At 39.4% G+C, this 23,572-nt stretch overlaps 1 protein-coding gene and 1 long non-coding RNA gene across 5 annotated transcripts; one reads left to right on the top strand and one right to left on the bottom strand.

Moving 5' to 3' along the window:
- Positions 1–3,642: 3,642 nt before the first annotated feature.
- On the top strand, positions 3,643–22,618 carry PLA2G12B (phospholipase A2 group XIIB). Of its 4 annotated transcripts, none has more exons than XM_043926119.1 (4): positions 3,643–4,004; positions 13,505–13,581; positions 17,170–17,335; positions 22,194–22,618. In XM_043926119.1, exons 1-4 carry the CDS (start codon positions 3,794–3,796, stop codon positions 22,313–22,315), a joined length of 576 nt encoding a protein of 191 aa, XP_043782054.1. In that variant the 5' UTR covers positions 3,643–3,793; the 3' UTR covers positions 22,316–22,618. The 4 variants fall into 4 exon arrangements, with proteins under 4 accessions (XP_043782054.1, XP_043782053.1, XP_043782052.1 ...); XM_043926118.1 differs by having other exon boundaries at positions 13,505–13,593; positions 22,197–22,618; XM_043926117.1 differs by having other exon boundaries at positions 13,505–13,593.
- LOC122709054 lies at positions 8,811–23,063 on the bottom strand. Its single transcript, XR_006345400.1, has 4 exons — positions 22,906–23,063; positions 13,947–14,006; positions 12,550–12,636; positions 8,811–9,003 (listed from the first exon to the last, which is right to left on the bottom strand). It is a non-coding gene; the product is annotated as an uncharacterized LOC122709054 (long non-coding RNA).
- Positions 23,064–23,572: the final 509 nt, after the last annotated feature.

Here is a 23,572-nt window from a genome sequence, read left to right as displayed (position 1 = left end):
CTAGACACTGTCAGACAGAATGAAGTCAGAAAAAGTATCATATAGTAACATATATATGAAATCTAGAAAAATGGTACTGATGTAAGTATTTGCAGGGCAGAAACAGAGACACAGATATAGAAAACAGAAGGTGTGAAGAATCGAGAGAGCAGCACTGACATGTATACACGCCCATGTGTAAAATAGCTAGCTAGTGGGAAGCTGCCGTGTAACACAGGGAGCTCTCAGCTTGGTACTCTGTGATGACCCAGAGGGGTAGGATGGGAGTGGGCTGGGAGGGAGGTTCAGAGGAGGCACTATGTATATACTTGTAGCTGATTCGTGTTGTAGTACAGCAAAAACTAATATGATATTGTAAAGCAATTATCCTCCAATTAAAAAAACATTTTTTAACTATAATGAGGTATCACCTCATCAGTCAGAATGGCTATCATCAAAAAATCTACAAACAATAAATACTGGACAGGGTTTGGAGAAGAGAGAATCCTCTTACACTATTGGTGGGAATGTAAATTAGTACATCCATTATGGAGAATAATATGAAGTTTCCTTAAAAAACTATAGAACTGCCAAATGATCCAGCAATCCCATTCTTGGACATATATCCTGAGAAAACCATAATTTGAAAAGATACATGCCCTCCAGTGTTCATTGCAGCACTATTTACAACAGCCAAGACATGGAAAAAACCTAAATGTCCAACGACAAGAATAAAAATGTGGCACATATACACAAGAGAACATCACTAAGCCATAAAAAAAAGCAGAATAATGCCATCTGCAGCAACATGGATGGATTTAGAGATTATCACACTAAGTGAAGTAAGTCAGAGAAAGACAAATATATGATATCACTTAAATGTGGAATCTAGTAAAAAAGTGATACAAACTTATTTACAAAACAGACTCACAGATCTTGAAACTTACAGTTGCCAAACGGGGTAACGTTGAATGAAATGATAAATTAGGAGCTTGGGGTTAATATACACACACTACTATACATAAAATAGATAACTAATAAGGACCTCCCATATAGCACAGGGAGCTCTACTCAATATTCTGTAATAACTTATATGGGAAAAAAATCTGAAAAAGAATACGTGTGTGTGTGTGTGTGTGTGTGTGTGTGTAAGATGATAGAGGTATTAACTAACCCCACTATGGTAATCCTTGTACAATATAGATAGGTATCAAATCGTCATGAAGTATACCTTAAATTTACATAACGTTATATTCCAATTATATCTCAATGAAGCTGAGGAAAAAAAATTAGGCAAAGAAGGACTTGAATAGACACTTCTCCAAAGATGACATATAAATGACCAAAAAGTTCACAAAAAGGTGCTTAATATTACTAACCATTAGAGAATACAAGTCAAAACTACAATGAGATACTATTTCATACTCTTTAGGATGACTATTGCCAAAAAACAAAATGGAAAATAACAAGCATTGGTTAGGATATGGAGAAATCGGAACCCTTGTGCATTGCTGGGGGCAATGTAACTGGTGCAGCCACAGTAGAAAACAGTATGATGATTTCTCAAAAAGTTAAATGTAGAATTACCATTTGGTCTAGCAAAACTCATTGGTCTAGCTATGTACTCAAAAGAAGTGAAAGCAGGGACTCAAACAGTGATTTGTATACTAATTTCACAGCAGCATCATATACACAATAGTGAGTACTGACACAAGCTTCAACATGGATGAACCTTGAAAACATGCTCCATGGAACAAGCCAGACACAAAAGGACAAATACTGTACCAGTCCATTTCTATGAGGTACCTTCTACAGACAAATTCATAGGGACAGAAAGGATAATAGTGGTTGCCAGAAGTTGAAGGAAAAGAATGGTTAATTATTGTTTAACATACATAGTTTCCATTGGGGATGATGAAAAAGTTCTGGAGATGGATAATGACGATAGCCGAACAACATTGTGAATGTCTTTAATGTACTTAAGGACACTGCATTAGCCATTTAAAAACAGTTAAAATGGTAAATATGAATAAATAATATTTACCATAATAATAATAAATTTTAAGGTATCAAGAAATGGGGAAGAGATACTTGTAACAACTGCAGTGACAGCTGGATCGGCAGAGCCTTCTCAAAATTAAAAATTATCAAAAAGTATCTGAGACCTTTCATTTGCCAAGAGCAACTGGCAATGCTTTCAATTGTATGAACTGAAGTTATTAAAAGTATAAATTTTAATGACAATAAATGAATTTGCAGAAAAGTGAGAAAAATAATCAAGGTGTCACACATTAATAAAGTATTACATATTATATTATATAAAACTACGACACCAAAAATATTTTTGCACTTTATAAGTTTATATTGTTACTCAGTTATCACTATTACCCAATATTTATAACACAATAAAACATTTTTTTTTAAAGAAAAAAGCTTTCTATTTTAGGTCCTTTAATGGCAATTTTCCCTGCTTTTTGAAAAGGAGTTCCACTTTTCATTTTAACTGGTTATATAGCTGGTTCTGTCTCTCAGCCTTGATAGCCTGTTTATCCTTGACTGAGTCATTTGTATCTCAGTTTTCTCACCTCTCAAATGGGTATGGTATTTACCTTTCTTTGTAGAACTGATGTGAAATTAAAATACACACACATACACACAATGGTTTGAAAAAGTATAGGTACTTTAAAATACTGGTGACATTGCTGCTGTTCATATGAAATATTTTATAATGAGTACCATTACTGGAGTCTTTAGACAAATACATTTCTTATCTACAATGAAGAAATTTAATTCACTATTTTCTGTGATTTCCAGACTTGACAGAGAAGCAAAATGACTCATTTGATCCATAGTTATTACTTTTCAGCCTAGTCATTTCATGGATAAAATTTATTTCTTCACATGACTAAAAGCAAAGTATAAACTGAAGATGACACCAAAACACTAGACTTCAGTCAACATTTTTAAAGCCTAAAATCTCAAATAGTGTTTCTGATAAACTCTCTTCTAAGCAACTCAATGGAAGAATAACACTAAGAGTGCTGAGTTCCCCAAGTTCTATCTCAACCTGTATACACCAGGTGCAGCTGAGTGTAAATAAAAATACTGCTGTAAATACAGAGGCAAAAATGCCCCAGCAGTAGGTTGGCTATGATGGGGAGCTCTGTCAGATTAGAGGACAGAGTCTGAGAGCCAAGCAGGCACAGACACAGAAGGCGGGGTGCTAAATCTGAATGCCGCATTCACAGACACTTAGAGCAAACTCTGACAATACCCAGACCACTGGTACAGGTGCCACTGTTGACTCACCATCATTGGGGGTTTCCTGAGTCTTTTTATACATCTTCCCGTAGCTCACTAAACACCATCTGTAGGTGACAGGCTTAGGGGTGTGGCCAGGTCCTTTGTGTCAAAAGACTGGTCCTGGGGGACCAAACTTGTAACTAATCTGTAGGTTAACCAGCTTGTCTGGGGTAGAATTCCAATTGCTCCACAACTTATGCCTCCAGAAGCTGACTAACTTCCCTGCTCCAGGGCCGGGGAATCCACTGTGAAGTGTTCGCTCTCTCACCAGCCGTCCCCCAGATAGGCCCTCCTACTGCCTAACCTTTGCCCTTTCTAATTGCCCTGATCTCATCCTAACCTCCATAGCTGTGTTTAAAGTCCACCTCTGGGGAACACACAGATTGAGCGTTCCAGGTAACCCCTTTTCCAGTCCTGCCTGGCATCTGGCCGGTGGGCTGTGTATCTGGACTTCCCGGGACACTGGCTGGGGGAGTTTGAGGGGGGACCTCAGCACCCACCTGGCTACAGGATGACGCCGGCCGTCAGCTTCTTGATCTTGTGGCTCAGCCTGGCTGGTGGCCTGGCGCAGAGCGACACCAGCCCTGACGCAGAGGAGTCCTATTCAGACTGGGGCCTTCGGCACATCCGGGGCAGCTTTGAATCTGTCAACAGCTACTTCGATTCCTTTCTGGAGCTGCTGGGAGGGAAAAATGGCGTCTGTCAGTACAGGTGTCGATATGGTGAGTGAACGGTTTCCCTTCCTGTGAAACTATCGCTGGTGGACCTGTGAACAGCCTGAGCAGGGCCACAGTCTGTCATGCACTTTTTCCCTGTTATCCACTTCTTAGAGGGTAGTTGCCAGATTCAGAAAATTAAAATGCAGAATGCCCAGTGAACTCTCAATTTCAAATAAACAACCAATATTTGTTAAAATATTTGAGATGTTTGGAACATGCTTATAATGACAAATTACTGATTGTTTATCTGAAATATATATTTCACTGCACTTCCTGTGTTTTATCTGGCAAACCTACTCCAAGGAGTTTTGCAATACTTGTCCCCTGGGACCATTTTAATGGGTTTGTTTTGAGGCAGGTAGATACTTAGAAAAAGGTGGCAAGGGGGAAAACGAATAGGTGATGTCTTTGTGAGGTGCTCCTGGGGCTGAAAACTGAAGCTGATCATTCAGGGAAAATTTTGAGCTTCCTCAGTCACTCTGTGCCTAGCTTGGAAATAGATTCTCCTCTCACTCTCATACAGTTCACACCTTCCTCCCAACTGTGTCAGTCTCTGATCACTTTGCCTAACCCCACCCCCACCCCCAACCCCATCCCAACCCCACCCCACCCCCCACCCCACACCAAGAGAGCTGTCCCTGCCTCAGTCAGCAATGGCAGGCCTTACGTGAGTAAGATGGGCATCTGCCAGCCGCCTCTGCCCACCAGGGATCAGTCCCTGAGTGACCACACTGTCCCCTCAGGCCTGGTCTTGGATGTGGAACTGAATGGGTAGGAGCACTACCTCGCCCAAGTTGTAAAGAGGGTACATGGGAAGCTGCGTGCAGGCCTAGCTGCAAAACAGCAGACCCTGAGGCCCGTTCTTGCTTTCCCCCACACTGGAATTCAGTGTAATGGGAGCAGAAAGCGGGGCCCTGGACCTTACAGCTGGGAGGCAAGGGGTAACTTCCAAAGAAAATGTTTTTGAAAGCATACACAGTCTCCTAACAGCATCCATTTCATTGTTTAGTTTATCAAATGTTTCATCGTGGGATTAAGAGATGAAAATGGTGATTGAGCCTAGAAGGAAAACATTTGAGAAATATTCTCTCCAGACACAACAGATAAAACTCAGCTTGGAGAGAGACTCAAAAAAGCCACACACTTGCTGGGCTCAGCCAATGTCTTGCACTCCTTTCTTATCCCTGAGCAGGGGGAATCTCTTCTTAGAAACTGAAAGTGACTAAGAGACTGTGGTTAACATTCCAGAACCAAAATTTTTACAGAATAGAAGCTTTAACCTCAGAGGGAGATAGTGAAAAAAAGGAAGCTGCAGCATCTCTGTGACGATTCCATAGAGTAAACCTGTGCTAGGGCCCACCTGGACTGCTAGCCACGTCTTCATCCAAGGTGTGTTGGACAAATGCAGAGATGCCTTGTCACAGAGACCATGCTCACCGAGTTTGCATGGATGAGGCAGGAAAGGGTTAACTCCAGGTATTTGATAAACACAGGTGCTCCTTTCCTCCCTAGTGGCAACACAAGACTTATTAAGTCTGTGGTTTAGCAAATAGAAAACAGCAGGATTTTTTTTTTTCTTCTTTTTTCTTTCTTTAGGGAAACAAGACCCAAACCCTCTTCTCTAGTAAAATAGCATTAAAAGATTTCAGCAAAGTTTGGTGCAAGTTTCCACCTGGGTCAGTCGATGCAGCAATCACTGGTGGGGGATGGGAATAGTCAACAGAGATATTACAGGGTCGCAAGTAACTCCAGTCACTCTGCAAAATGGAACCTGTCCAAAGAGGGACCTGAAAACCATATAGGAAAGAGGGGGTTAACCCTTGTTACCTTTGGAATGCAGAGAGCCAAGAACCTGAAGGCTGCACCCAAACTATCTTCTCAAGAAGTACAAACTATCTTCTCAAGTTGATTGAGCATCAAGCAGGCTTTTGAACAGATAACATTTAATAACTAACTGTTCTTTTACAGTTTGCCTTGTGACACATTTCTTGTGCAAAACACTTTCTTCAAAGCACTGACTCCCAATCTTGCCTGTGCTGCAAATCCCTTTAAGGGCTTGTTTAAAAAGACTGCTTCACCCCCACCCCTCGTATACTGATTGGGTAGGTCTGGGGCGGGGCCAGAAAATCTGCGTTTCTAAGAGTTCCCAGGTGATCCTGCTGCTGCTAGGGTCCTGGGATCACACTTGGGGTGGGGGTGGGGGAACTCCTTTAAAAACTGCAGTTTTTTCTTTTCTTCCAGGAGGAACAATTTAGCAACAGTTAGTCTACAAGAAAAATTGCCGTTTGGTAGGTGCTTATCACTACTTAAAACAGTGGTTCCTACCTCACTCAGCACTTAGAATCACCTGGGCAGCTCTAAAAAACACTTGCTGTCCGAATCAATTAAAAGGGAATCTCCTTCGGTTGGACCCAGACATCATTATTTTTAATGTTTCCCAGGTGATTACAAATTGCAGCTAAAGTAGACAACACTATTTAAGGGATCATTCTGGAAGAACTTCAGCCCATAGTTGTTCAGACAGGCAATTTGTGCTTGTATCCTGCTAGCCTGTCATCACTATTTGCCACACTTCTTCTACCTACAGTTTGTTTTCATGTTAACACACAAAATCTGCACCTACCAAAGGATTGGGCTATAAATATAGAGATTCAACATGAATCAAGAGCATACATGGTACACACACCTGGTCTCAGGAGTCTGCACTAATGTGAACACGATTGCCTCTCCCACCTCAGGGATTCTGATTCAATAGGGCTGTGCTCGGGACAGCACAAATGGTCCTTGAACCAGACTTTGATGGAAAAAATCAAGGGTTTGATCTGGGGGTGGGAGGTGCAGGACATCTCATTGCTAGTGACCTTGGACAAGTTCCCTAACTTTCTCAGCCTTTGTTTCCTTATGTTTATATCTAATGCTAATAATATCTATCTTGCAAGATTGTTATAAGAATTAAAGACACTGTATATATAAGAATTAGTGCTGTTAGAAAGTGAAAGTCACTCAGTTGCGTCCAACTCTTTGTGACCCCATGAACTGGAACAGCCCACCAGGCTCCTCTGTCCATGGGATTCTCCAGGCCAGCATACTGGAGTGGGTAGCCATTCCCTTCACCAGGGGATCTTCCCGGCCCAGGGATTGTATCCTGGCCTCCTGCATTGCAGGCAGATTCTTTACATCTGACCCAAGCTACCAAGTAGAGCATGGCAGGTACCAAATTTTATAAATGTTTGAGAAAGATGGTCTAGAGAACAAGTTAACTATGCAATCAGATTCTTCCGATTCTTTTTCAATATAAAATTAAAAAACACAGAAATCCTAGTGGCTGGAAAACACCCTCTCAGCTTCTGGAAGAAATCATCAAATGATGATTTAGATATCCTGTGCCTTTATGAAGGTCTCTGGGGCAGAGTTTCTGTGTCTTGTATATCATGATTTAAGTTATCATGCACACTGTCACACTTGGATAAAAGGATAATTTTCTTCTTGGGTTAAGTTCTAGGAAAGCAGGTATCCTTAAACATCAGCGTTCTTATTTTCTAGAGAACTTTTTACCTGTTTGAAATTTTAGAGCAGAATTTTATGAACCTGTGAGTTTGTGTATTTTTCCAGGCAAAGAATTCACAGCCTTCATCAGATTCTTAGAGGATGTATAGCCTGAAAAAAGGAAAGAGCTACTGACTTAGAGGGCAAAGGTTGTTCTCAGGAAAGGTGATGAACTGTCGAGGTTTGCCAGGATGGGGGGCGGTGGTTCCTGGGACGAAGGACTTTAAATACTGAAACAGGGATTGTCCCAGACAAATCTTTGGGACAAGTTGCTCACTTGACCTCATACAGTAACTGAATCTGTTTTAGCGACTAGAATAGAGTTTATTGCTTCAGTTAAATTATCACAGTTCTGTTTTGCCCCCTTGCTGTGTTCCTCATGCTGTGTTTGAGGGTTTCTGGCAGGAAACAAAATATGCACTTCAAATTCAGCACTCTGACCACTAGGTCAACCCCTAGTGGAACACAGAGCTGCCTCTGCCGAACCAGCTGCGTGGGGAGAAAGTATACATCCTCCCGTGTGGCTTAACCCTTAACCTGGGTGATAAACCCCAGACATTTTCACTGTGACAGAGAGAAAAACCGGATGGGCCCTGAAGGTAGTGGACCTGTCTGCTGGTAGAACTCTCATTTCATGCCTAACTCCCTTATTTGTCTTTTAAGTGTTTTGTGGTGTTTCACTTTAGTCAGATGTTTTAAATTTCCACAAGAGCAAGTCTATCGGTACTTCCTTTTATCTTTTGCATTTTTTGTTTTGCTTAAAGGACCATCCTCACATCAAGATCAAAACAGTTTTTGGCTTGTTTTTCCGTGAAAGCATCTGTGGCTAATATACATAATGAATGAGTGTTGCTGTGTTCTGAAAAGAATTTTTATGAGCACTAAATTTTCAATTTCAAATTTCATATGTCACAAAATATTATCCTTGTTTTGACTTTTCCCCCAACCATTTAAAAATATAAAAATTATTTTTATCTGGCAGGTTATACAAGAACAGCCAATGGGCTGGACTTGGACCAGTATTTGCCAAGCTGATCCAGAAAATCAGGTGGTCAGTCTCCTATAGGTAGCCAAAACCCAAAATAAAACTAGTTTGTGACATCGTGCATAACTGATGCCTAGACTCAAAACATCAAACTGAAAAGACTCAACACAACTCAAATCTGCTCCAACTGTAACGTGCGAATCTGCTACATAATTTCTGTCTGGACTCAAACCATCACCTTTTTTCTTAGAATTTTTATTTCAAGCTTCACTCCTCAACAGACTTTCTGCAACTATCATGAAACATTAAATACAATAAAAGTAACTGTCATCAATAGCAGGCCAGGTAGGACACGTCTATAATTGGTGATCCATTATCTTTCAAACTGGGAGTTTTATCTTCTGTGAGTTATCAAGTCCAAAAAAAGCAGAGGGTAACTCAGGAAACTGGACTGAGTCTGCGGCAAAAACCCTTGAACAGAAAAAGAGTTAAATTTCACCATCATATTTAGACATTTGTTTGTTTACTGAAAATTTCCCCCTGATTTCTATAAACCTAGTATAAGTAGAACATTTGTAAAATAACAACCCAAAGAAATAAAATCACCATAGTCTCACTTCCGAGAGATAATACGCATTTAATTGTGTGATTATTTCCATATGTATAATTTGATTACTAGTATTATTTAATACACTTTACCCATTCCCCTACTCCCAGTGCAACACACACACAACAAGTTAGTAGAGTATCAATACTAAGTTATATTTCTCAAGGCCTTTGAAAAGTAATGGAGGAATCACTGGTGGGCTGGCAGACTCCGTCAACGAGTGCAGGACACTTCCATTACAAATAATAAGAAAGGCTGAGTGGAAATTAAATATTAAAACAAATACATATACACTCAAGCTAGAAAGAAATAAAGGGAAACCTTCAAGTTCCCGAAATGAAGAGGAAACACAAAACTGAGTGCTAGCAGGGGCTTGTGCTGCTGCGGTCCTTGGAGGTGTCAGCCTGGAACATTATATATTGACTCCATGGGCTGAGGAATGTGCTTTAGTGACCATACAGAGAGAGGAGAAGAATTGTAAGGTTTGGGAAGTTGGAATTGAACAGTCTGCAGAAAGTTTAGAGCCTGGGAAACTGTCTAGTCTGTTTAAAAGGGATTAGAAGCAGCAAGGATGCTTTCTCTCCACCTGGGGGTGGGGCTTGGAGGAGGAATGAATACCCACTAAAAAATCACTACCTGAAGCATATTCTATGTACAGATGAGGAATCTGAATCTCTTCAGTTGGCCTGGTATGAGTATCCCAAGCTGAGAAATTAACAAATACCTGTGTGTCTCAATTATCCTCAGTCTCCTAGAGACACAGCAAAAGCTATTAGGGACTACTCTGCAGTATGTGACTCAGGGCACAGGAATTCTTTTAGAAAAACAAGCCCTTCTGAAAACAACTACATACCATTTGAAAAGATAATCCACAATGAGGGAGAGTCAGTGGACATTAAAAAATGAAAGGGCATCCCAAAGATTGGAGATAAAAAATCATAATATTTGAAATTATTAAAGACATAAAAGGATAGAAAATGTAATTAAAAAATAAAACAATGAAAATGAATACATAGGTTTGAAAGATTTAAATAGAACTCATAGAAATAAAAATTATAGTCATCAGAAGAAAACAATTCAGTGGATGGGTTACATATCGGATAATCTAGCAGCTAGTCAACCTAGAGATAATTAGTAAAGTAGAAAATAAATTGATGAAGCTAATAAAAATTCAGTACAGAGGGAAAAATAGGGAAAATATAAAAGAGAGATTAAGATACAAGAAGGACAGGATCAAAAAGATTCACCATTCAGTAGAAAGAGACCCAGAAGGAGAAATTATAGAGAATGAAGAAACAAAAATTCAGACAACGGCTGTGAATTCTCCAGAGGTGAAAGAGCCCAAGCCTTCAGATTGTTCCAGATATATAGACCACTTATAGATACACTGTAGTTAAACTGTGAGGACTGAAGAAATTGGAACTTCTGTATATTTCTGTTGGAAATACAAAATAGTACAGCTGCTGAAAAAAGCAGGCTGATAGTTCCTCAAAAAGTTAAACAGAATTTCTATATGACCCCCAAATTCCACTCCTTAGGTACATATACACGAAAGAACTGAAAACAGATATTCAAACCAACACTTGAAGACAGTTGATCATAGCAGCACTATTCACAAATAGCCAAAAACCAAAATACCATGGAAACAAATACCATGTCTATTAATGGTGGATGAATAAACTAACTGTAGTAGATCCAGAGAATGGAATATTATTCATACATAAAAAGGAATAAGTCCTGGTACATGCTACAATGTGGATAAACGTGAAAGATGGAGATTTTTCTAAAAATGGGTATTGGGTTTCTTTCTGGGATAATAAAAATGTTCTAAAACTAGATTATGGTGATGGTCTCACAGCTAAAACCCACTGAATTATGTTAAATGAGTGAATATATAATATGTGAATTTTATCTCAATAAAGCTGTTGTAGAAAAAGATGTAATGAAAAAAGATTCAAATCATAATGGCAACTGCAGTAGTTAAGTATTGCTGAGAAACAAGTGACCCACAAACTTAGCAGCTAAAAATAGCAAACATTTAATAAACATTTACTGTATCACACAGGGTGAGGGATCTAGACGCTCTTCTGGGTGGTTCTGGCTCTGAGTTTCTAATAAGGGTTCTAATCACACTGTCTGTTGATACTACAGCCTCTGAAGATATGACTGAAGCTGGAGATCTCCTTCCAAACTCATGTGGCTGTTAGCAGGAGGCTTTAGTCCTTTGCCACATGGACCTTTCCATGACAGAAGTTTGTAGTCTTTTATAATGTGATTTTGGAAGCAACATACTTCCATTTCTGCCATATTCTGTTGGTCACACGGACCAACCACAGGACAGTACACACGGGTATAAAGACACCAGGACAGGGAAAACTGAGAGCTATCTTGAACAACTGTCTTATAAACACATTGTACCACAGCAACAAATACCCAAACAGACTACGGCAGAGACTTCTTATTGTCCCTGTTTTTTCTACATTCATAAGTTCTCCTTCCAACTTCAAGCAGGGCTCATGGCTGCCTACATTGAAAAAAAACCTTCATTTCCTAGCCCACTTTTGAAGTAGGTGTTGCCATATGATGAAAGTCTGGCCAAAGGGAAGTAAGAGGAAGTGATGTGTGTAACATTCTGGAATGGGTTATTAAAGAGAGGGCCTCTGACCTTTTTACCTCCTTCTTCCATTCTGCTATTTGTAATATGGATGTGTTGGTTGAAGTACCATCTTGGATCATGGGACCCAGGGCTACATTCCAGGGCTGGTAGAGCAGAAGGTTAGAAGTAGCCTCGGTTCCAGAAAACAGCAGACATCATTCCAGCCTTCTGAGCCTTAATTTTAGATCCTGATATTATTAAGATATTCTGTCTTGTTTAAGCATCTGAATAACATAGTTTGTAGGAGATATAATAAACATATGGAGTAAATTATAACACTCTATTGAAAGACATAAAGATCTAAGTAAATGGAAAGCTATATTAGGCTCATATCTGGAAATTTAGAATATTCTAAGAAATTCAGTTGTCTCCAAATTAATCTGTAAAGTCAATGTATTTTCAATAAAAATCCTGATGCTGTCTCTTGTAGAATATAATAAGTGGACTCTCAAATTCATATGCAAGAGTAAATGTCCAAGAGTAATCAAGACAATTTTTAAGAATAAAAGGAGGGAGAGCTTTAAAGCATAGACTTAGCATCTAAAACTTAAAACAGAAAGATGGGGTGTAAAGAGACTTCAACTATACTTGTAACATTTAATTAAGCATAAAAAATTTATAGCAAGTTTGGCAACATTGACATTCATTATCTCTGTGTAGTGGGTACATAGGTATTTGTTTCTCTGACTTTAGTGTTGAAATAGTTCATAATAAAAAATAATTAAGAATAAAATACCTGATAGGAGAAACTTACAGAAGAGAAAGAAGAAATGCCATGTGTCTCACTTGGAGGATTAATTCTTGGCTTATTTCCTCAGTCTTTTGCTATGTCTTGCATCTCCTATAAGAAGCAGAGGAATGAGGGGAAAGAGCATGGGTTTCGGAGACAAACAGGAAAACTGGATTTATATCCCAATTCCTCTCACTTTCTATATGACTTAGGCAAGTCACTAAACTTCTTAGTCCTATATTTCTTACCTGGATAATGGCATAAAAATACTCACTGCCGATGACTCTTCTGAGGTCATCTAAGGTCAAGATTATCTTTATCTATAATGACTACCCTTGATACACTGACAAGGCTTCTCTGTATATATTTGCAAGACTATAAAAAAACCCAAAAGCCATGGAGGAGAAACCAAGAAATCCAAAGCTTTTCAGATAGTTTTGCCTTAGTTCTATGACATAATCAACTACACTATTGTATAGGCATGTTTTCTTTGTATTTTGGTAAATAATGCTTTGCCTACATTTATGGAATCTTGCAAAATTTCCTTCAAGCTATTCTAAAAATGTTTGTGGTATTATTTTAATTCTGATCCCTTAAGTGTATGATCAGGTGGTGGTCTTTGTGTATAGTATGTGGTCTTACAGTGGATTGAAGAATGAGAGACCTTAAGTTTTAGTTTGGTTTTGCCATGGACCTCATCTTCAAGGTCACCCATGTAAGAAATGTTAGAATTGTTAGTAAATAAATGCTCATAAAACTTTTCAAGATTGGGAGAAAAGTGCCAGTCTGGTCTGGAGATTATTACTTTTTTATGATATCATCACTGTCATCATCACCACCTAATTTAAGTCGGTGATGAGCAGTGACTTTTAAAGGAAAAGTTGAATATACTTTTACACAATTTTTATTTGATGAATGTTTCCAAATGCTTCATTTCTAAACACTTCTTCCTGCTTCTTTCCTCTCTTTCCCCTGCTAGGAAAGACACCAATGCCCAGACCTGGCTACAAGCCTCAGGAGCCCAATGGCTGCAGCTCCTATTTCCTGGGTCTCAAGGTACCAGAAAGAGTATGTACACCACCATTGTTTCCTTAGTTGACTGGTTTTGACTAAGACTAATCTAAGAGGTCTCTCTGATGGAACTCATTACTTATGGAATATGGTTGAGCAATATAATTAGTATTTTAAACTGGATACAGAGAAAAGGAGATAATTTTCAAAGAAAGCATCTGATTTCCTTTTCTCAGGTGCAGCTGTCCCTCAGATTAGCCATTGGGTAGTGAACTTTGAAGTCACCAGTGCAAACATCAGCTGAGCCTTAGCAAACCAAGCATAACTTAATTTGAAATAGATCAGACAAGTGTGACTTCTTCAAATTGGTGAGACTTTCTAGAGATGTACTGGAGCAAGCTGGTACTGACCAGTGAGGGCTGATTGCTGTATCCTCAGGACTTTTGCAAGTGGCAGACTTCATGTCTGAACTGTTAAATCAATCATGTTTGGAGTATTAGCACCATAGAAATCTGTAAACACACACACACACACATATCGTCCCCTGCCAACCAGCTGCTGGCTAAAACATTTTTCACTTTGCCAACTGACTATTTCTCAAACTATCAGCTTCCTCTAAAAACAAGTAATAATTTTTTAAAGACCCCTCAGAAACCCTTTTACCTTTTTCACTTTAGAAAAGAAGCTTCATGTAAAAATTGGTAGAAGGATTTCATACCTTGTTTTGGATTCTAAGCTGGTCCTACTCTTGTATTTCTTGCCTCCAGTGTCCACAGCTATCAGAACTACTGTGTTTTCTTTTGTGGGAGCTCTCAATGACCTTTTACATATTCCATAGACACAGAGTCTGCCTGGTTGATTGTGTGGATTTAATCTGCAGCTCGTACAGCTGTTGGGAAGGTTTTGGGTCTTCTTCCTTAGCCATACTGCCCCTGGATTTCAACTGTGGTTTTTTTTTACACCTTGGGATATGGGTCACCCACTGGGGTTTGCTCCTGAGACTTCCCTGGAGGACTTGGGTTTGCCCCTCTGAGGGCCAGGTGTGGAGGTGGTGCAGCTGCTTGGGTTGCGGGGGTTCTGGCAGCTCCAGGTACTCAGGGGAGTTGGTGGCTAGAGGAGCAGGAAACACAGTGCTCTAGAAGGGTACGGCAACCAGTGTTGGCCCATACGCACCAGTATTCTTGCCTGGAGAAGCCCCCTCCCTGACAGAGAAGCCTGGCAGGCCACAGTCTGCAGAGTTGCAAAGTCAGACACTACCAAAGTGACCCTGTGCACAGAGATGCAAGACTCTTTTTGCCTGTGGCAGCTCTGCCCCAGTGAGAGTTGAGGGTGAATGTGGCACAACTGCTTGGCTTGTGGGGACCTTGGTGATGCCAAGTGTGCAGGGACACGGACTGCCTCCGCTGCAGGAGTTATGGCCCTATCAGAGTCTTTTTTCTTTTTCTGACTTTCTTTATTTTTTTTTCCCCCAATTATTTTTATTAGTTGGAGGCTAATTACTTACAATATTGTAGTGGTTTTTGCCATACATTGACATGAATCAGCCATGGATTTACATGTGTTCCCCATCCTGAACCCCCCTTCCCCCTCCCTCCCCATCCCATCCCTCTGGGTCATCCCTCTTGTTGCTGGTGATCAGAAGGTCTCTTTGGCCAGTCTTTCTCCATAGCTCTACCCATTCAGGGACTTAGAGGGCTCCCTTGCCTGGGGTCTTTCTCTGTTGTTCGATGCATCAGGCAGATAGAGGGACCCCCCTGGCTGGGGTCCTACTCTGTAGTTCAGTGCCTCAGGTGTTTGATGGGCCAGCCTCTGTTGTTCAGCTACCAATGCCGGTGTGTGGGGAAAGAGAGGCTATGGTGATGGCTCCACCCCCTCCACATGACTCAGCAGTATCCCCTTGCTTCCATGGCTGCCTGGCTTTCCTCCACAGGCATTTCCCACCACAGTCTCCTTCCTCACATCCGTACCCCCCTCCTGCCCCCATCTTTCTCTCTACAGTCAACAGCAGCCCTCGCCCTGGTATTGCTCCACAATCCCTAAACTCCAGCTCCCAGCTGCTACACCTTCCAGGGGACCAGCATCCCTGTCCGGGGTATGTATGGCTGCAGCAAGGACTGTCTGATTCTCATCCCCTTTAGGCTGCCACAGATCAGCTCTTTCACTCTCAGCCTTAAATGTTTCTCCTATGACTCAGACAATTGCCCTGATGTAGGGATCAGATCCCTGCTTCAGTTCCCCCACTGGCCAAGGGCTTACTAACACTCCTGTTTTCCCCCCTAGTTCCTTCATCCTACGGAGTTTTGCGTGGTTCTATATATTCTTTTCTACTGGTCAGGTACTCCTGTCCGCTCTCAGCTGGTGTTCTGCATGCATCTCTGTGTCTAAAGGTGTATTCCTGATGTAATCGTGGAGAGAGATGTACTCCACGTCCACCTATTCCTTTGCCATCTTGTTCTCCTATGATTACTTCTCTTTAATCACTTATTGTACCATGTCCCTTCCCTCTTCAAGTGCATGCAAGCTAAGTTGCTTCAGTCATGTCTGATTCTTTGTGACACTATGGACTGTAGCCCACCAGGCTTCTCTGTTCACGGGATTCTCCAGGCAAGAATACATGAATGGGTTGCCATGACCTCTTCCAGGTCATGAATACATGAATGGGAATTCCCAACCCAGGGATGGAACCTAGACATCTCTTATGTCTCTGGCATTGGCAGGCAGGTTCTTTACCATTATGCCACCTGGGAAGCCCAATCAAATCTAACTTGTTACTTTGGAAGTCAAGGCCATCTATCAACTTGTCTTTCTCCCTAATTAAAAAGTACATATAATAAAAGACCCTTGATAAGACCCTTGAATGACTAAACAAACTGGTTGACTTGCTTATATATGATTTACTTATCACTTCCTTTCTTTACTTGTTATATCTTAAATATACCTTCATCTAATAATCCTCTACAAAAATTCCCATTTGATATCTCTGTGTGTGGAAGTCTATGAACTTAGTTTATGACAGATTTATAATTGTTTATAGGATACTTTATAAATGTGTATGTGTATATATATGTTAGAAGTTGTTTGATCGTAGTCCCCTTGTGGTCAGGAACTATGTTCTATACCCTACTCTATTCCCCAACACATTACAAACAGATACACACACTTAAAACAGTGCTGCATGGAATGGGTCCCTGCAAAATCCTGGTGACCTCTTTGTGAACTAAGGCTTAATTTTTCATACTTCTGAGCCTTGGAATCTTTGGTTTAAAAAAAAAAATCTCACACAGTAAAGGTTTTAGTTGAATTTGAAAGTATTGAAGCTCTGTCCTCTTGCCTCACTTTCTGATTTTATATTTTTAGCTCCATAGTGGCCTGTGAATTTGAAAACTACTAAAATATAAAAGAAAAAGTAGAAAAAGGGGCCATTCAAAGTTATTAAACTAATGGCTAGATCATGATCAAAACTTAGCATCCTGTGACTGTCAACTTGATGTATTCTTTCCTGTCATCTGGTGCTTCTGAACTGATCTGAATCTGTAACAGGAATTTGAGAACAAGGTAGGCAAGGTTGCCTAAGGTCCTTGGTCTAAACGTGGCATTTTCTTCCTTCTCTTTTCTTCCTTCACTTTTCTCCAGATGGACTTGGGCATTCCAGCAATGACCAAGTGCTGCAACCAGCTGGATGTCTGTTACGACACTTGTGGTGCCAACAAGTATCGTTGTGATGCAAAATTCCGATGGTGTCTCCACTCTATCTGCTCTGACCTTAAACGGAGTTTGGGCTTTGTCTCCAATGTGGAAGGTAGGTATCTTAAGTGCATTGACCTGTGAGCAGAGAGGATGGTACGTTTTCACACAGAAATGTAACCAGAGCCCCTTTACTCAAAGAGACCATCAGAGTTCACTGATCTTTCTTTATAGAACTCTGTGACCAATGAAGCAAGGGGGAAGGGAGACTCTGGGCAATCCTTCACGAAAGTTCTTGCTGTCCTGCCCAGGAGCTGCTGGCGCCACTCCTGATGGACAGGGCCACACCAAAGCCTTCCCAGAGGATAAAAATCTATCCTCTAAGACCAGAACAAGCGTTGCCCAACTGGCTTTCATTATCCATTCCACTGTTAAATAATTTTCCATATCAGGAATTATTCTGTATAGGTCTATGGGGTTTGGTTGAAGCTTTTTTTTTTTCTTTTTCTTATTTTGTTCTCAGTAAGAGAAAGAGTTTTTAAAAACCTATCTTCTTTTTGTGTAAAGTTATCTATATTCTCAAGGATAATTATTTAAAAATGACTGCTTAGCTGCCTAACTTCTAGCAGTGATTCTATAATTTCTTTTTCCTAATTTATCTTAGGAAAATTGTAATTCTTTAGTTTCTGAAGCCCAAACAATATATCCAAGTATTAGTGTTGCATACTTTTAGATGGTAAAGTTTGAAATTCAGGCTTATGAAGAGCTGGCTTTATGCTACTGGGAAAGTCAGCCGCAGGAAGAAGCTTGGATCCTGTTATAGGTCAATGTCTAGAGTGTTGTTCTAAAGTGAATGTGCATAGACTTGAAAATATGAATAATTAATGAGGCTCTGTAAATGCACCTATCTTCTTTTTTTTTTTTTTTCCTATCTTCTATCTGTACCTATAAAAGGTGAAAAATGCCTGCTGCTAATCTAGGGTCAGGTCAAGTTACTCCCCACAATAAATTTTAGAACAATTTCATCACTCCACAAAGAAATCCCAGAGCCATTAGCAGTCTCACCACAATGTTCCCCTGTCTAGTTCTAGGCAACCATTAGTCTTCTGTCTCTATAAATTTGCTATTCTGGACAATTCATATAAATGGAATTACAAATATGTGGTCTTCTGTGACTGGATTCTTTCATTTGGTAAGGTTTATCCATATTGTAGTGTGCATCAGTATTTCATTCCTTTTTAATTGTTGAATAATATTCCATTATATGGATAAAACAAGTTTTCTTTCATCAATTGATGGACATTTGGGTTGTCTCCACTTTGGACTATTATAAATAATTCCGGTATGAACATTTATTTACAAGTATTTGTGGTGACATGTTTTCATTTGTCTTGGATATATATCTAGGAGGGGAATTTCTAGGTTATTTGCTAAGTTTGTGACAAATTGATTTCCAAAATAGCTACCCCATTTCACATTCCCACCAGCAATGTATTAAGGCTCCAATTTCTCCACATCCTTGCCAACACCTGTTATTATCTATCTATTTTATTATAGACCCTATTGGGTGTGAAGTTATATCTCATTGTGGTTTTGATTTACATTTCCCTGTGGGCTAATGATGTTGAGCATCTTTTCATGTGCTTATTAGCCATTAAATAATTGCTTTGGAGAAATGTCTATTCATTTGCCACCGTTAAAATTGGGCTCTCTTTTTATTGAGTCATAAGACACTTTATATATTTTGGATGTAAATCTTTTAAGAGATATATGACTTGCAAATGCTTTCTCTCATTTTATGGATTGACTTTTCACTTTCTTGATGATATAATTTGTAGTCCAGAAGTTTTACATTTTGCTTAAGTCCATTTTTATCTTTTGAATTTCTTGTACTTTTGATGTCATATGTAAAAGGGCTTTGCCAAACTCAAAGTCACTATGTTTTCTTCTAAAAGTTTTGTTTTAGCTCATATATTTAAATCTATGATCCATTTTAGTTAATTTTTCTGTATGGTGTAAGAAAGAGATCCAGCTTAATTCTTTTGTATATGGATATACACCATTTGTTAAATAAAAGACTATTCTTTCCCACCACTTGTTCCTGCACCATTTGTTGAAAGAGACTATTCTTTTCCACATTAAATTGTTTTTGCACCCTTGCCAAAAAAATCAATTTGTCATAAATGCAGTGTTTATTTCAAGACTTTCAATTCAATTCTATTGATTTATGCCAGTACCACACTGTTTTTATTACTTTAATTTTGTAGTAAAATCTGAAATCAAGAAGTGTCCTTCAACTTTGTTCAAGATTTTTTCAGATATTCTGTATCTCTTTCATTTCTACATGAATTTTAGGTTCAATTTGTCAATTTCTTCAAGAAATGGCAGGTGAAATTTTGATAAGACTTTTGTTGGCTCTGTAGATCCAATTGAGGAATACTGCCATCTTAAAATTATGTTTTCTGACCACTGAACATGGATTTATTTCCACTTATTTGGATCTATTTTAATTTTTTTTTAACTTTTTATTTTATATTGGAGTATTTTTGATTAAAAATGTTGTGCTAGTTTCAAGTGTCCAACAAAGTGATTCAGTTATACCTATACATTTATCTTTCTTTTCAAATTATTTTCCCAATCAGTTTGTTATGAAATATTGAGCAGAGTTCACTGTTGGTACCTGAGTTACAGTAGGTCCTTGTTGGTTATCCATTTTAAATATGGCAGTGTGTACATGTCAACCCCAAACTCCCTAACTATCCCTCCTAGCAGTTCTATTAATAAGAAGAAAGTTCATAGCAATAAATGTCAACATCAAGAAATAAGATCTCACATCAACAACCTAACTTTACACCCCAAAGAACCAATAAAAGAAAAGCAAATTAAGTCCAAAGATTGTAGAAGGAAGGAAGGAAGGAAGATCAGAGTGGAAACAAATGAAATGAAGACTAAAAGGACAACAGAAAAGATCAATTAAATTAGGAGATTTTTTTAAAAAGACAAACAAAATAGACAAAACTTTAGCTACATTTGCCAAGAATAAAAAAAAGGGAGGTGAAAATAAAATCAGAAATAAAAGAGAAAACATTAAAACTAATATCACAGAAATATAAAGGACCATAAGAGTCTACTATGAAAAATTATACACTAACAAGTTAGACAGCCTAGAAGAAACAGATGGATTCCTCAAAACAAACAACCTATCAAGAATGAATCATGAGGAAATAGAAAAATTTGAACAGAACTGTTACTAGTAAGGAAACTGAATCAGTAATCAAAAATCTCCCAACAAACAAAAAATTTAGGATCAGATGGTTTCACTTTTTTTTTTAAAGGTGGAAAATTTCTATATATGTTAATTTAATTAGAGATAAATTTTACATGAAGTTAACAAAAACATCGAATTTCAAAAAAATTATTAATAAGCATTATTTCTTAAGAGAAGTCATTGAAATTTACAAAAAATACTAAAAGACATGAAAAAACTTGCATCATTATTTTGAAATTGATGCTTCAAATTTAGCCAAGAACATTATTCTCTACCATTTCCTCTCTCATCTCTGATTTCTGTTGTTATATCTGTTCCATGTCATACAGAAAGTGTCTAACCCAAAAGATCTGGGTTATTAAAACTCTGCACATTCCCAAGAAATGGCTATTTTCTAGCCATGCTAGCTGATGACTAGCCCTTCATCAGCTCTGGGGAAGTGAACTCTTGGAAAATTCCGACTGATGAAATGTTTTGGATGCCTAAGATCTTGAGCCAAACTATACCAGTTGGTCTAGATGGCTTATACAATCAGTGTATTTTATGGTGAATACCTGCTTTCCTTCTGGGGGTCTGGGAGTACCAGTGACTGAAATCAGTCACATAAGCATCATATGCCTATGTAACTGATGCCCAATAAAATCCCTGGACTCTAGATTCAGGTGAGGTTCCTGGTTGGTAACCAGATAGCTTCACTTTTAAAGTGGCTTCAACATTCAAAGAAAAATTAATCGGCTATTTAAGCGGCTTCAACATTTAAAGAAGAATTAATACCAATCCTCTCCTCTGTCTATGGGATACTCCAGACAAGAATACTAGAGTGGTAGCCATTCCCTTCTCCAGGGAATCTTTCCAACCCAAGGATTGAACCTGGGTCTCTCTCATTGCAGGCAGATTCTTCACCATCTGAGCTACCAGGGAAGCCCTCTCAGCCTTTCAAAAAGTTGAAGACAGGACTTCCCTGGTGGTTCAGTGGTTAAGACTCTGTGCTCCCAATGCAGGAAGCCCAGGTTTGATCCCTGGTCAGGAAACTAGATTCCACATCTCCAACTAAGAGCCCATAAGCTGCAACTAAAGATGCTGCATGTGGCAGTGAAGACTCTGCAAGCTGCAACTAAGACTGGGCAGTCAAAGTGAAAAAAAAAAAAAAAAAAAAGATTGAAGAGGAGGGAAAACTTCCAAACAAGTCTTATGAGGCCAGCCTTACCTATACCAAAGCCAGATAAGAACACCACACACACACACAAATTTACAGGCCAATATCCCTGATGAATACAGATGCACAAATCTTTCACAAAATGTTAGTAACCTAGTTATTTATCCCACACTTGAATAGGGAAAGCTATAGGAAACATAACAGTGTTATTTGAGTCTTCTGGAAAAAAAAATGTAATTTTCCATGGAGTGAGCATAGTGATGTGGGAGATTCTGATTGCTAGTCATGGTTTTGACCTGGAGGCCCCATAAAAGGAGGGCATCTCAAAGTGTGTTCTGCTTTATTAGATTGGCTAGAAGCTTCTCTGAAAAAGCTTTTCAGAAATCTTTTTTTCTTTTCCTTTTAATTCTGTATTTGGGTCACTGCTTCTAACTTTCCTCTGGGTATCATGTTATCCTTGGAAATACACTGCCTCTTCAAAATTACTCAAACTACTACTTGGGGTAGTCTTGTATAGTAACCCTTATATTTCTCTTAATCTTTTTCAAGTAGCCTGTGATTCCCTGGCTGATACTGTGTTCAACACTGTATGGACTTTGGGCTGCCGGCCCTTTATGAACAGTCAGCGGGCAGCTTGCATCTGTGCAGAAGAGGAGAAAGAAGAGTTGTGAGGAAGAGGTGATCCCTTCCCCGTTTTGAGTGACACCACTCAAAGCTGTCAGCCTGGGAGACGGTAGTATGGTGGATGTACCTCATCCTTTTCCCCAAAAGTTTGGATACCACAGAGCACAGAAAAGAAAACTATTTTCCAGCTGAAAGTGAGTCTTGACCTTTGAAAAGGAGGATTGGAAAAAAGACACAGAGTGATTTGAAAACTACTCTTCACTTTAACACCAATCTCCCCAACCAAGACATATTTGCCTGGAAATTCAGTGCTTACTTTGAAGACTAAAATAAAGACTAAAATACTGGAATTCTTAGAATTGATAATTATATTAATAAGTGAAATTTTGGAGAGTCCAACCATTCGAGAGGCAATGACTTTCCTCTGGTCCGTGTTTCAGTTGCTAATAAGCACCTCACATATCATAAAGTATAGTTTTTAGAAAATCTGAAAAGAGATGAATGAATTCCACTATCACCAATGTGCTTCCATTTCACTTAGAAGAGAACAGAACCCAACCTGGTAAGTTCCTCCAAAGACAACAATTATAACCACTGGTGCTGAGAAGTTAAGAACAAGACAAGGTCAGAGACTTACTTGATTAAAGCCTGTGGAGGTGCAGGTCAGACAGAGTGAGGTCTCTGGGGTTCCATTTTTTCCCTTCATTGAACTGCTGCTGCTGCTGCTAAGTCACGTCAGTCGTGTCCGACTCTGTGCGATCCCATAGACGGCAGCCCACCAGGCTCCCCCGTCCCTGGGATTCTCCAGGCAAGAACACTGGAGTGGGTTGCCATTTCCTTCTCCAGTGCATGAAAGTGAAAAGTGAAAGTGAAGTCGCTCAGTCATGTCCGACTCTTAGCGACCCCATGGACTGCAGCCCACCAGGCTCCTCTGTCCATGGGATGTTCCAAGCAAGAGTACTGGAGTGGGTTGCCACTGCCTACTCCGTTCATTGAACTAGTCCTGTTAAAATTCCCAATTACTAAGCGGTGTTAGTGTCATGTTAAGATCTGAGAAGCATTTGGTAAAAACTGCTACTGAAGACAGCTAGGAAAAGTCCGGGGAAACTGAAGGGAGTGAGAGACTGAGTCCTGGTTGCAATTAGAATCACCTGATGAGTATTAAAAACACTGGTTCTCAGCACTGATTGTAGATTAGAATCACCTGAGGAGTATTAAGACCCTAAAGAACCTCTGGGGGCTGGTGCCTACATACTGGTATTTTAGAAACACTCCTCAGTGATTCTGATGCACTGTGAGGCCTG

This window comes from Cervus elaphus, chromosome 15, assembly GCF_910594005.1.
Source record: "Cervus elaphus chromosome 15, mCerEla1.1, whole genome shotgun sequence".
Classification (NCBI taxonomy): Eukaryota; Metazoa; Chordata; class Mammalia; order Artiodactyla; family Cervidae; genus Cervus; species Cervus elaphus.
Note: the sequence above shows the minus strand (reverse complement) of the source record. Positions and strands in the feature narration are given on the sequence as shown.